The 15,834-nt window shown below is 36.8% G+C and overlaps 1 protein-coding gene across 2 annotated transcripts in view; it reads right to left on the bottom strand.

Annotated features, from left to right (window-relative positions):
- The window catches only part of mta1 (metastasis associated 1), a 107,874-nt gene that overhangs the window by 34,805 nt on the left and 57,235 nt on the right, over positions 1–15,834 (bottom strand). For both annotated transcript variants that reach the window (XM_005158860.5, XM_001333237.8), the window contains exons 4-5: positions 12,951–13,077; positions 2,630–2,693 (exon numbers count right to left, since the gene is read on the bottom strand). In XM_005158860.5, the coding sequence (XP_005158917.1) occupies positions 2,630–2,693; positions 12,951–13,077 (191 nt within the window). The remainder of the gene's footprint in view (positions 1–2,629; positions 2,694–12,950; positions 13,078–15,834) is intronic.

Raw genomic sequence — 15,834 nt, 5'->3', positions numbered from 1 at the left:
TTTCACCTCCATATTTTCAGAGCTGAACTGGTGATCAATTTCAGCTGCAGTGTTAAATCAATTCCCCACTGATGTTTCCTGGATTATGCAGCATTTTTGTAAATTTGTCTTTTGACCAGCATTTGTAGGGGACCTAAATGGCATCACAACATTCTAGAAACCACAAATCTAGAAAACAAACTTTTCTTGCTGTTGCTCGGATGGTTTCAGACACTTTAGTACAACTCCCTATTTAGTAAAGTCTGTGAAAACTAGAAAGTCAGGCTGCTGGTTAAATAGGGTGTATCAGAAAATTAAGAAAACTGCTACTTGTTGCCCGATTAAGGCTAGGTTCACACGACAATGATAAATCCAAAAATGAAAAAGCACTAGTACTTTTCAACATTTTACGACAGGATGCAAACAAAGCAGTTTGCCGACAAACAAATGAGAATGGCTCTATTCCCGCTTGCACTAAATCACATCTTTGGTGCAAGTGGGAAACGATGACTATGCTCTCATCCAGTATCTTCAAGTTTGTCGGGGGGACATGAACGAAAAATTTGTGAACAAAACCCAATAGCATCTGACTGCAGAGGTGGCTGTTGCTTGAGAATTTGTATCCATTGTTGTCAGTTTGAGACTTGAGACCAGTTGAACTTGTTGCAAAATTAAAAACGAAATACCCAAAATCATATATGATGCAATGACGAACACAAACAGTGCCAAAAAAAAGTGCCAAATGGTGATGTAATGATGTTAATGGAACTATATACTGACAAAAGTCTTGTCACCTATCCAAGTCTTAGGAACAACAAATAATAACTTCACTTTTAGTTGATCATTTGGTATCAGATGTGGCTTATATGAAAGGCAAAGGACTCTAGATTATGCTTATTTTACCAAAATAAAACATGATCATGCCTTGACTTTTAATGATTTAATTAGGACAGTAAGGTCTGACTGCGCTTAGACAAAAGTCTTGTCACTTAACAGAAATAGTGTACAGTATACAATATAAAGTCATGGTGGAGTGTAAAAATAAGTAATATTGTGTATGACTTCCATGAGCTTGGAGGACTGCATTCATACATCTCTGCAATGACTCAAATAACTTATTAATAAAGTCATCTGGAATGGCAAAGAAAGCATTCCTGCAGGACTGTCAGAGTGCATCAAGATTCTTTTAGATTCATTTAGATTCCTCCTCATCTTACCCCACACAGGCTCAATAATGTTCATCTCTGGTGACTGGGCTGACCAATCCTGTAGCACCTTGACCTTCTTTGCTTTTAGGAACTTTGATGTGGAGGCTGAAGTATGAATAAAATATCTTGATACCTCAGGCTGTTAATGTTGCCATCCACTCTGCAGATCTCTTGCACATCCCCATACTGAATGTAACCCCAAACCATGATTTATCTTTCACCAAACTTGACTGATTTCTATGAGAATCTTGGATCCAAGTGGGTTCAAACAGGTCTTCTGCAGTGTTTGTGATGATTGGGATGCAGTTCAACAGATGATTCATCTGAAAAATCTACCTTCTGCCACTTTTCCAAAATATCAACAATGAATCAATGTTGCCCTCACAACTGAGATCGACGACAAGACTTTTTTTCCGGTAGTGTATACTATTACATGTAAACCATGAAAGGAACATTCAAAAAGCAACTCATGTAAACACCTTAATTATATTATTGTCTTACTCAGATTAAAGAAAACAATTAGATTACTGATGTCCAGGGTAAATGTAGTCATTGTTTTTAATTGTGTTTACACAGACATAGCAATGGAAACATTTAAAAACTCCCGCCCTGTAAAAAAAAAAGAAAAAAAAAACAACAACTGTAACCTGTTTTCAGATTTGTGCATTTTCATTCCCAAAATGCTGCTGTTGAATAAATAAACAAGCAAAATGGATAAAAAGTTTACAGTTTTTGCCTGAAAACATTGTCGTGTAAATAGCCCAAACACTAAAAAACTAAGAGGAATCCATTTTCTCTAACCTGGTAAGTGTTTTTTTTTTCTTCCCAAATACCATGTTTAAGTCTTATTTAACTTCTTATCGTAATATATATGCTCAAATTGCTCTTTTAGATCTCTTAGGAAAGCAGTGGCCTTAATATAGGAAAGTGTAGAATGTTCTCGGATTTTGATCTTCACTGTACATCATAAAAAAAAACTAATGCAAAGCTTGATTTTGTGCATCACTGCCTCAAAAGGCAAGAGCGTACCAAATACACAACGCTCACAATGCATTAACCAAGCTTATGCATATGCAAACTGATGTAAAGTATGATTCTGCCCTTTAATACAAACAAACGAACAAATGAAGCGGTGAAGGCCAGTGTTTGAGATATTAGAGGACTGGCTTGACTCGTTGTAGAGTCTCCAGTCTCCTCATTACTAAATATGAGGAGGAACATACTGGGTCAACACACTGAATTATTCATTTGGATCGGGACTCAAAACTAGCTTTCATACACACGCTCTCTCACACACACATATACACAGACACACGTCAGATCAGCATTTCCCTATTGCAGGCATCCAGTAAACAGAGATGCAGAGAATGAAAAGCAAATTCACGCAAACAAATCATTTGCACATGCGCACAAACACCTCGCCATAGTGCTGTGGCACTCACCTCTCTGTCTAAATAGGATTTGAGGGCTTCCGTCTCATTCAGAAGAGTAACACAGCATTTCCCCCTGAAACAGAGAACACAGGGACTTGGTTTTAAAATGTATCACAAAGCAACAAATGCCTTTAAACTGATTTAAATTTCATTGTGCAGTTGTTCTGCACTGCTAGACAGACATGTCAGTACAATGGTGAAATAATAGACCTTATAAATGTAGGCTCTTAATTTTGAATAAGCCCGCTCAGGTGCTTCCTGAGAACTGTTATGCCATTATGAACTCACCACATTTCAGATCTGGTTTGTTCAAAATCAATGGTCTACACTGCCAGATTGTAGTGATAAGAAGTTTGGATCATTAACTGACTTGGACCTTTCATTAAGACGAATGAATTCCCCCACCCACCCACGAGTCATTAAGTTTGCCAAAATATTATTAAAATTTTAAGAATTAAATCTTACATCTACAACTAGCAAAACGTTGATCACACTACAAACAAGTCATAACTAGATTTCTATAAAAAAAGAGAAAATAATAATTTATTGTTTACTTGGTCTTTTGTCTACGATTATGTCAGCTCACCTCCTCTAACCAGTCTTCAAATTTGAGTGGTTTGTTTAAGTCCAATATTCACCTTATTCTCAGCTGTCGAGTGGGCGCTGCCATTTGAATCTTTTTGTCTCGCGACTTCCGGTCACATTCACTTCCATTCATTTTTTGACAATAACAACTGCTCGTTACGCTGCTTGATGTTGCAATTTAATATTTTCTTATTATAATATGCTACTTGGTCTGTGTAGTCATGCAAACATTTGTTTGTTGAGCAAGTAGTTTGGCCATTTTCTGCCGTTTATTATTCCTAGTCATTTCTCCCATAGGCGACTGAATCGGAAGTTCTAAGACAATCGCGAAAACAGGCGCACTTCCGCATTTTAGAATAAGGTCAATAAGCTTAACCAAAACACACGGTCTGAGCCAAAAAGAGCCATGATTATTTCACCTTTCTTCTGGTTTTTAAGTCATTCGTTCAACACGTGACAGCATGTAAAGAGAGATGACTCAAACCCAAGGACTCGAGAAAAGAACGGATCAAATCTTTTTCTGGCTCTCAATGCATATGACTGGCTTTTGTGTTTCACATGATGAACAAAGGACTCTGAAGGATTCGGATTTCTGCTTTCCAATCCGTCTCATCATGGACCAATGTTTACCCTTTTCATTATCTTGTTTCTAATTATTTTTATTAAATGTAATTATTTGATTATTTAACTTTGAATTGATTTTAATTAACGAATAAGTTAAAACATTGCTTAATATAAGAATGTTCAGTGCATTTGCCTGTCTCTTTATAACTATTTTCAGAAGCCACCAAACTAGGTCAGAGGTCACGGAGACCTTGAGTGGAACTGAGGGCTGAGGACTGGAATCAACTGTTTCTATTGTTATTTCTAGTAGTTATTACTATCTAAAATGTCTAAAGTGATTTTGCTATTTTTACGGTTAATTCTTTTAAAGTGATTCTACTTTTTATTCAAGATAGACTTAAGGAATTATTAGTAAGGAATTATTTAACCAGTTTTTAACCATTTTTGATAAAGACGGCTGAGAGTACACTCAGCCTTGGATAAGAAACAGATTATACTTTAAGTGTGTGAGTTCTATTTAATCTCTGACTCCGGCTCTTCTTCATCTACCAGACTGGTCATTCTTTGGGTTAAACTGTAAACTATCCCTTCAACTCAAATCGAGTTCTCAAGAAATTAACGCATCAAATCAAATTAAACCAACGACTCAAACCTGATAGAAGAATCGCAAAATGATCAACTCCACCTGTACAAATGTGTGCGCAAATGAACAAATCGCTCCCTGAAAAGACTTATCGTTCTTGAGTCATACAAAAGATTCATTCAAAATAAACGAATCATTCACCCATTACTACCTGAATGAGTCTTAGGGTGCTTTCACACCTGTGAATCGATTCAGTTGTTCCGAAACAGAGATTACAAATGTTACATTGTTGCTCTTTGCTCTTGGAGCGGTTGGCTTTCACACTGCAAAGTTTCTAATCGGACCAAAAGAGCTAAAACTAGTCACGTGCGAGTAAACTCTCCTCACATTGATCAGTGTCAGGGTTTATTTTGCAGCGTCCCGCTCAGCTGTCAGGAGAGGTGGTGGTTTGGTGGTGATTGACAAGGTCCGCGCGCGATGTGTCTGAGGAGAGATGTGGTGGGGAGGGGTGAGAAGGGTGCGCGACGATGCCTATTTGAGGAACGGGAGGGAGACGCGAGATTACCGGGAGATCATCACTCGTTTGCGGGCATCCGGAGACTCGCGAAACTTCCCTCCATACTCAGAATTCTCTCTACATATAGCCGTATGCCTATTACATATCCATAAAACACTGTGATATAACCGCGCTCGGATCGGATCGCTTTCTCACTGCAATCGAACCGCTCCAGGGTTCGTTTCAATCGAGCCGAGATCACCTCATTCAAGCGATCTCGGAGCGATTACTTTGGCGCGGAACAGAGCGTGATTGGCCTGTTCACATATGCTAAACGAACCGCGCTAACTGGGCAAACGAGACACGTTCCGAATCAAAAGTGTAGGTGTGAAAGCACCCTTACACCAGGTAAGAAGTACTTCATTGAATAACATGATTCCATGCTATGTATTTATAATATACAAATATTTATTTTACCACAGTGTATTTTTTTTTTTTTGTTTGCTTGATCGTGATCAACCTAATGGTGCTTGTTATCAAACGGCCTTTTATTTTGTTTCCCGCTTGAACAGCTAAATGAATGCTTAGGTCTATTTAACTGGCTATATTCACTACTAACTGACTACATTTACACTTAAAAAAACTGAACGTTAGTCTTTCACCAGAAGCTTTTCGATGGCTGAAAAACACATGTGTAAAGCCCAATGAACTTAGATATAATTCTCCTTTACTTGTTCAAAACCGGTATAAAATTTCTTTATTCTTTATATCAAAAAAAGATATTTTGAAGAAAGTTGAAACCCTGTAACCATTGACATTCATAGTAGGAAAATATACTGACATTCAATGATTACAGCACTCTTTTGTGTTCAACAGAAGAAAGAAACTTTAACTCGGTCAAAGTTGTGTAAACAATGGGGGAAATTTTTTTTTGGGAAAAACATCCATTTAAGTTTAAAACATTTAGGAATTTAGAATAGTAAAGCATATGTTACACCCAGACAGTTCATTAGACAGGTGTGTTTAATACATACAGGTTAATATATACATTCATACTTTCTTTGCCGAGAAACTCTGGAAAGCATTGAGGCATGTCATTATTCTTCTCTCATTAATTTGTACAAAATGTTTAGGACACACATTAATTATGTCAACTCTGTTATTTTGATATACTTTAAAAATCTATGATGATAAAAATACAAAAAATCCACTTTAGACATGCCATGTGGTATCTGGTTTCAGGTCAGCATCTTGTGCTAAAGCGAATAATGGTAGAAAATGTCAACTCTGTTAGTGGTTAAAGTCTAACATTAAGTTAATCAACAATTAGTAACAGAATCAAATGTTCCCAAAGACAAAATATGCTGCATTAGTTTATATTAATAATGGACTCAATTTACTGTGAATGATATATTTGATGTGTGTCATTGCAGTTTAAGGAAAATGAATAGAAAATGCCTGAAAAGTACCCACAATTTCCTTTATGGCTGTTTTATTGAATTATTTGTTCTTGGTGTTTAGGAACCCTTCAAAAAATCTGATGCTACTGTACATCTGAAGGTGCTTTGAGGATTTGATTGCACCAATATGGTCACCGATTAAGCATAGGGTTGAAAGTAAAATCATTCAGATGATTTAAAAAAACAGCATAAATAAAAAAACAAACCTAGTCTCCAGTGGATAAAGGAATAAGAACCGATCTATTTTTCTTAGAAGTTAATCATTTAAATTTAATTTATATTTATTTGATTAACATTGCATGAATTAGCATTCCTGACAGATCCCACAGTTGAAAAGACCTAGAAACATCAAACAGATGTGCAAAAGTTAAAGCTGGAGAAGTACCAAAGTACACAAGTAAAAATCAAAAACCCACACCCTGGCCTTTCTGTAGAATCAAATCAATAAAAATGGCCAAAACAGACCAAAAAAACTATCCCAAATGTTATTGTGCACATGTATGCATAATTCTAACACTGCCTAAAATGAGTAATGTAGTATTTTATGTAATTGTGCAACATTGCAATTTTGTTCATATTTATATTTTGTCATTTTGACTAATATCATCTGAATTAAAACAAAATCAATTTGTCCCATCAGATTTAGTTAAATAACAGAAGTTGTCAAATTTTGCTGCCAGAGAAATCCGTTTGGTTTATAAAATAAACTTGTTTTTATTTTATTCATCAAATAAACCTTAATTTTCCCCCATAATTGTATTTTTCTAGCAGCATGCATTAAATGATCTATCAGAGTAAACATAATTATGCACATCTACATATTTTATTTTCTGGAATTAAATCATGTTTTCTAACTTATCATTCATTAACTTTGTTGTTGTGGGGGGGCCTGGTGATTTCTAAAACTTCTCATATATTTTAATAAACTATTAGAACTATCATATTTTATCCCATAACCTGCAGAATATAAAAATACATTTAACTTATAAAATATACTCATTCATTCCTTTATTAATTTTCTTGTCGGCTTAGTCCCTTTATTAATTCGGGGTCACCACAGCGGAATGAACCGCCAACTCAACCAGCAAGTTTTTTACACAGCGGATGCCCTTCCAGCCGCAACCCATCTCTGGGAAACATCCACACACACACATTTACACACACACACTCATACACACTCATACACTATGGACAATTAGCCTACCCAATCCACCTGTGCGCATGTCTTTGGACTGTGGGGGAAACCGGAGCACCCGGAGGAAACCCACGCGAAGGCAGGGAGAACATGCAAACTCCACACAGAAACGCCAACTGAGTCGAGGTTCGAACCAGCGACCTTCTTGCTGTGAGGCGACAGCACTACCTACTGCGCCACTGCCTCGCCCATAAAATATACTTAATATTTAAAAGTTACATAAAAATACATGCAAATAAAGTCATCAGCCTTTCAATTTATTTATAAATTTTTTTCCATTGATTGCGACCCCTGGGGTTATTATGCTAGATTAACATCACGGCAATAACGTTAGTTGCAGCAGATTGATTTCACGGTACAATGATAAACTTTGACAACTTTATGGCACTCGCATACATTAAAAATAAAAGCCCCGTCTGAACAAGGAGGACGATCTTCAAGTTCCAAGTCACCAAAATTAAACCAAGAATAGTCTTGTGCTATTAACATTGTGCTCACCATTCCCATTAAGTGAGATTAATATTAGATTAAACAAATGAATAATGACTAAAAACAGACTGTTGCACTTTTTTGTGTCGTCAATAGGCTTGGTTATATAGTTACAATGGTGCACACACACCAATAGGGTGCAATATTTGTATGCTTATAACCACCTCTGAGCATAGATGGGGTCGCGAGTCTCTGGTGTTGTTATATTAGGGGTCGGTGGCTGAAAAGTTTGAGAACCCCTGGTGTATAGTACCAGTTATATTTGAGTGCATGTGACAAACAACCATATAAGTCCAAAAATAAAAAAAATAAGATGACCATGTGACATTATTGTATGCATGAACTTTGTATACAAAAACATATATTAAAAAGCAAATCGTCAGCAAAAAAGACATGAACAAATAAAAGGACAAAGTAAAGAAGGCTTTAAAGGATGCTGGTAAACCATATTTGAATCAAAAAGGAGACCAAAAACCAGGGAAAAACCCACCAAAAGAGGCAAGCTGAAGAACATATACGGAGTGCTAAACAGCACAAAAACAGTCAATCTATGATAATATACAACCTACAGTGCCATATATAATAAAGCTGTATCAATGCATATTTCCTGCAAGTCCTGTGTAAACTACAGCAATCAGTGCTTGTTTATATATTTATTTATATCGTGAGATGGTGGAGCGCGAGAAGAGTTAAGTAGTATATACACAGGTGCGCTGTGTGTGTGTATATATATATATATATATATATATATAYAYATATATATATATATATATATATATATATATATATATATATATATATATATATATATATATATATATATTTCTAAATAAACAACAATATTAGCTATGATGTGGGTCTGCATTTTATGTACTTATTGTTGTATTTGTTGTTTATTGTTAATAATTGATTGCTATTGCATGTACTGTAAGAAGGTCTATGTATTGCACATTGTTCATACTGTATTTTGTTTTAACTAATAATAATAAACTTGAAAAAAATGCTTAAATGTTAACCAGAAGTTTCTGTTACTGTATTAAAACTAAAACTAAAATAAAGGATCAGATCTTTAATGGTTTAAAGTAATAGGATGAATTGGAGTTATACTGTTATTCCACACTAACTGGACATATACTGTTCATTCATTGATTCATTTTCTTTTCGGCTTAGTCCCTTTAATAATCCGGGGTTGCCACAGCGAAATGAACCAGCAATTTATCCAGCACATGTTTTACGCAGCGGATGCAACCCATCACTGGGAAACACTCATACACTCTCATTCACACAAATACACTACGGACAATTATAGCTTACTCAATTGAACTGGATAACATGTCTTTGAACTGTGGGAGAAGCCAAACCACCCAGAGGAAACCCCCACATGAACGCAGGGAGAACATTTGAGAAATATAAATCACAATAACTTTTTTATTTTAATAATGACACTGAAAAATGCTATCTCCTTAGAATTGAGAAGCTTTTGTTGTCGATCTTCAAGTAAAATAAAAACATATAATATTCACAACCCAAATGGAAAAATTGTGTTACTCAAAATTTGAAAATATGGACTCATATGGTTCTTCATCTCAAGGCCTTATTTAATATAAAAAATACGAAGGACATGAAAAAGAAGGTTAAAGTTTGCTATAGAGACGCTTCTCTTGCTGTTGGTAAGAGCGTACACCTGTATCGAAATGAATGACGGCTGAAGATGTGCAAGTTTATCAGATCAGATCACCCGCAGCCTCAAGCTCAGTGTCTGTGTTCACTACAAGATTGCAAAAAGAATAGCTTTATAATGCGATGCATGCTGAACAATGCAACATACACAAATTCCAGCTGCAACCTGAAAAAAAAAACACGTAGTGGTAAGTGTCAACGTTAAGCCTATTTAAACTAGGGCTGGGCGATATGGGCAAAATATCATATCCCGGTATTTGTAGGAGGAATAATGGTATACGATATATATCTGTTATTTTTCCCATAAATGGTTACTTGAGAGTTAAAGCCTTTATTTAAACATAATGAAATGTTTTTTGAGCAAAATATAATTTAAACATAGGAGTTTCCCTCCCTGTTTACAAATAAACAGCTGCACACAAAAAATAACAGCTGCACAAAATCTTTGATAAATAAAACACAGTACAGGTTTTTCTCCTGCTTAAAACAGTTGTGTATAAAAATGTTTTGCGCACAATTATTTAACAGTGCACTTATAGATATCTAAAGATAAGTCTTAAAAAATCCTACACTTTTTCTTTTGTTTTGACTAAACTTGTTTTACTAAATATTAAACAAGGAGATGAAAACGAATAGACTACAGATATGAGAAGTAAAGAACCAGAGTTTCAGAGTACTGTGATGAAATGCTGGTTAAAGGGCCATGAAACCCCCTCGTTTCAGCAGGGTGTTTTCACACCTCTACTTTGGAAAAAGTCAGAAGAGTGGGCGTGTCCAGCTTTGTTTAGGGGGGAGTGTCGGAGGAACTAAAGTGGGATGGTGTGGGAGTGTCTATTTAGGCACGCGTGAGTTTCAGAGTCAAAATACACAGACAGGAGAAAGTGATGGTGTTTAACCTACAAGGACATCTGTAGTCGAATTATTTACCAAATTATTAAATGTTGGACTTTAACTGCAGTTTGGCTCTTTCATTCAGGGAATTCATTCATGCCCCTCGCGACAAACGAGATATTTGATTCGAGGAACTGCTCTAAGCGTGTATTTTTCATGCAATGTTTGATACCGTACGGCGAATGAGAGAAAAAAAAACCTCAGCATTTCCCGGAAACTTAGATGCACACGGCAGATAGCGTCAGAAAGCCGCGTGTGTTATTCCGGTCACTAAATGCGGTAAAAACCCTACACGAGGTTAAAGTTTGGTTGTGATGCTAACGTGTTTACACTCGGTGACTCGGTGCAATAGTTAACTTAATTCGATACGAACAAACTTAATAAACAAAGAGCGCTGGTCGCTCACTTACCAAATCTGTAGAGACAGGACAATCACCAGTAACTAGAGCCGCGTCTTTATGAAGAGGAGACTACAAGCGAATCCAGATCTCAGCGTTTGGACATGTAAGTTATTGTTGTCGAGCGTCGCGTACACTGTTAATCCACACGTGACGCCAGCTGCGCTCTCACAGAGAGAAAATTAAAACGAAACTTAACGGCAGCAAACTATAAAAGCAACACTTCACGCTTGTTTTGCCAACACAACGTGGCGTCTCTGTCGTGAAAACACTGTGACACTAATGAATATTAATAAAGTTGCACAATAGAGCGCGCTGATTGGTTTGAACCAAGCCTTACTCATGCATTAATGCAGCACACTGTAAGACGTAATAAGACTCACTCTGGCACAGACGCCCAGTCTGCACGCTGGAATACACGATATTATGTCATGGCCGTGACGCAGCTTCAAAAATTCGTTTCAAACCGGAAGTACGAATTTGCTTGAAATAACGCAAAAACAACCAATTTACACTTTTTAGTGAATTATAGGTGTCTTAATAGTGTTTTTAGCAGTGTGGGACACATACAGGACTGTCAACAGCTCAAAAAATGTGTTTTGGTGTTTCGTGACCCTTTAAGCATATGTAAACAGTCATTATAACAGACCAGAACACAGAGCTAAATGTGTTATAATGTAAATGTAAAAAAGAGACCGTCGTCCTCCATGTCGTGTCAGTGATGGGTCGTTCTTGAACGATTCGTTCATTTTGAACAAATCTTTTGTATGACTCATGAAGTGAATCATTCATTTGCGCATGCGCACATTTGTGCAAGTGGAGCTCGCGTGCTACCATGGAGTGGTCTGTTTCGCACAGAATGCGCACATATGGCCTCAAACCATATTGATATGAACGATATTGAATAATACCGCATTGCGTTGGGGAATCATATCGATATATCCAAAGAACCCGATATAACGCCCAGCCCTAATTTGAACACTGATAATAGTAATTAGTTAACTATGGGCAATGTTTTAATTATTGTAATATCAAATTTCACACATGTCCAAGTGTTTTCCCTCATATGCTCTCTCATAAAAGCAGACAAACATCTACAACCCTAAAAAAGACATTTTAGTAACTAGTTACTTGAGTTTTTTTTTTTTTTTATCAGACACTTTTTTACTCTTACTCGAGTAACTTTAAAGATTGTTACTTTTACTTCAGTAAAAATTCTTAAGTACTTGTACTTTTGAGAATAGATTTTGGATACTCTAGCCACCTCTGCCTAATCCCGCTGTTCACTTGTCCATGTTTCTAGGTCACTGCAAACACTACAGTTACAGTAGGAAAAATCTAATCAACAGCTGATTTGAAAATGAGTCACTCGATGAATCGTTCCAACCCTTAAAAGGTTTGATGCTTGCCATCCATTATCCATGACCAAACAACAATAAAGAACCTGTTCATCCACAATCGTTTAAGGTCAATCTTGCTCCACCCCTCCAGTCCCGACTTTCTCCATAAAATTCAAAGATTTACATGTTCACAAGATCCAAGTTGATCTGAGTCAGATGTGACCTCAGGTTCATAAGTAGGACACAAGTGAATTTAAAGGATGAAAAAAAAAAAAATCCATCTGCTTTCATAGCAACATCCGAAATAGAAGAGGACATGATTCTTCTTAAATGGTTCTATTCACAAGTACAGATGACGAAAAATACAAGCCCTTGAGCAAAAAAACAAGACTGACTCAATCTTGAACTGCTCTCTGCTGAAATCGCACCGATGAGAGAGCGGCGTGAATGAACGAGAGGTTAATACTCTTCCGCACTGGGGATTCCATTAGGCCAGAACATGAAAAAAAAAAAAGACTGAAGGGAGTCGTTGTGTGTGTGTGAGACTCCTATGCTCGCACTAATGAAAGTAAGTCGGCTGCTAGAAGAAAAAAAAACGCTGCCAGAATGAAGCATATCCTCAATATCTAAAGATTTTTTCATAGGTTACCTGATGTGTGTCGCGGGCAGAGATTCCAACTGTCTGGAGAGAAAGAGTTCTCTGTGTCTCAGCTGATGCTTCTGCTTCTCTGGGAGATCCACCATCTCAGGGTTCTCCATCTCCTCTTCCATCTCTCCTGGAAAAGTCAAAGTCAAAAGAAAATATTTTTTCAGGATAACCTATTAATACACCTAAAAATAATATCAAAGATGTGAAACTGCTGTTGATTTCTTGGAATAACTGCTAGAGTTGTCTAAAGAACCAGAGCTTTTAGAGCCAAGTCGGTACTTAACGGGACAGTTCACACAAAGAGTATCTAAATATATACAGTTAAAGTCAGAATTCATTCCTGAATTATTAGCAACCCTGTTTATTCCCCAATTTCTGTTTAATAGAGAGAACACATCAACACATTTCTAAACATAATAGTTAGGCAAGTTATTGTATAACGATGGTTTGTTCTGTAGACTATCAGGAAAAAATATAGCTTAAAGGGACTAATAATTGTCACTAAAATTGCTTTTAATAATGAAAAACTGCTTTTATTCTAGCCGAAATAAAACAAATAGGACTTTTTCCTGAAGAAAAAATATAATCAGACATACTGTGAAAATTTCCTTGCTCTGTTAAACATCATTTGTGAAGATTTTAAAAAAGAAGATAAAAATCAAAGGGGCACTAATAATTCTTACTTCAACTGTACAGTATATGTATATTTTTACAGTAGAACATTAAAGAAGATTTGTGGCTAAAACCATAGTCCCTGGTGATTCGTATTTTCTAATCAATGGCTACCAACATTTCGAAAAAGTTTGGGGATATCGCCATCCAAATCCTTGAATTCAGGTATCAACATCAGACTGCTTCTGCAAGCACATGTATAAGAATGGGTCACTCTTAGAAGCTCAGTGAGTTTACAGGCTCTTTTTTGACGGTCCATGCGCAGAGCGCAAAACGCAGGGCGCAAACGCTTTCAGGGCATGTCAGGACGCGTTTTTGCTAATTTAAGGACGGGAAAACCTGCTTTGCGCCATGGCGCATGGTTTAAAAGGGTTGAGTTTATTTTCTTAATGAGTTATAGGTGTGTTTTGAGAATAAACCAATTAGAGTCTTATATCCTAAAACACATGCTGTGCCCCATATGGTCTAAAACCTGACAGGTGGGCAAATCTAAGCTTGTTTTTAATAAAACAAATATACATATAGATATAATAAATAATACTGCTAATAATAATAACATTATACAAAAGCAAATTGTTATGAATGAACTGAAAAAGCCTCCCGAGATGAAGAAGACATAAAAGCAGTGATTTTTCATATTTATGTAGGCTAGAAAATAATATGTTTTGTAATATTTTAATCCTTTATATTTATATCCTATATCTATTCTTATTATATCCTATATATATCCTTAATATTTACATTTTTTCATATGTAAAGATATTTGCCTATTGCCCTCTTGCGTATTAAGCAGTGTGTAAGTGAGGCGCAACTCTGCGCTGGAGTTTAGACCGGGTTAGTTTTGGTCTAATGAAAAATCTATTATAGTTCCTCAAAATAGCAACGCGCCAGCGGTCCGCCTCAGAACGCCTTTCTTTTTAGACCAGAACGCCTATGGGCGCACAAATGAGCGCTAATGCATTTGCTATTTAAACAGCGTAGCGCAACGCTTCAAAATGACTCTTGCGCCAAGCTGAAACTACCAAAAGAACATTGCGCCACGCCTTGCAACACACTGCGCCGGGTGTATGATAGGGCCCTAAGAGTGGTAACATGATAAGTTTCAACCTGTGCAGTAAGTCCACTAGATAAACTTCCTCATCACTAAACACTCCATCGTCATCTGTTAGTGCTATTATAACAAACTGGATCAAACTGGAACCACAGCAACTCAGCCATTAAGTTGTAGGCCATGTAAAACCACAGAGATTGGTCAGTGCATGCTGAGGCGTACAGTGTGCAGAATCTGCCAACTTTCTGCAGAGTCAACAGCTACAGACGTCCAAACTTAATGTGGCCTTCAGATTACTAAATAACAGTGCACAGAGAGCATCATGGAAAGAGTATTCATGGCTGAGCAGCGCCCATCCAAGCCTTTCATCACCAAGTGCAAGGCAAAGTGTGGGATGCAGAAGTGTAAAGCAGGCCACCACCGGACTCTACAGCAGTGGGGATGTGTTCACTGGAATCCCGCAACTGGAAGGACGAGCCTGGATTTGGCAGTTGCAGGGAGAACAGCGCTTTCCAGACTGCAAAGTGTAAAACTTTGATTATTATTATTATTATTACTATTATTATTACTACTACTATTACTATTACTATTATTATTATTATTATTATTGTTATTATTATTAAAGTGTGGTGTTGTTTAACAGGTTTGGGATTGGCCCCTTAATTTCAGTGAAATTAATTCTTAATGCTTAAGCATACCAAGACATTTTGGACAATGTTTGGTGATGTTCCTGTTCCAACATGACTGAACACAGGTGCACAAAGCAAGGTTCATAAAGACATGGATGATCGAGGTGTGTAGAAACTTGACCAGCCTGCACAGAGTCCTGACCTCAACCTGAATGAACACCTTTCATTAAATTAGAGCAGAGACTACGAGTCTGGCCTTCTCATCCAACATTAGTACCTGACCTTACAAATGTCCTCACAAATGGTCAAAAATTCCCATAAGCACACTACTAAACCTTGTGGAAAGCTTTCCCAGTACAGTTGAAGCCGATTTAGCTGTAAAGGGTGGGTCGACTCCATATTAAACCCTACAGATTAGGATGTTATTAAAACTCTTGCCTCAAAACTTTTGGCAATATAATGTATTTACAAGCGAACTGATGCATGCTCCTGAGCTCTTTTAAAGAAAAACCATTTGATTGGTCTGTGGAAA

Source organism: Danio rerio, chromosome 17, assembly GCF_049306965.1.
Source record: "Danio rerio strain Tuebingen ecotype United States chromosome 17, GRCz12tu, whole genome shotgun sequence".
Taxonomy (NCBI): domain Eukaryota; kingdom Metazoa; phylum Chordata; class Actinopteri; order Cypriniformes; family Danionidae; genus Danio; species Danio rerio.
This window is presented reverse-complemented; position numbering and strand designations above follow the sequence as displayed.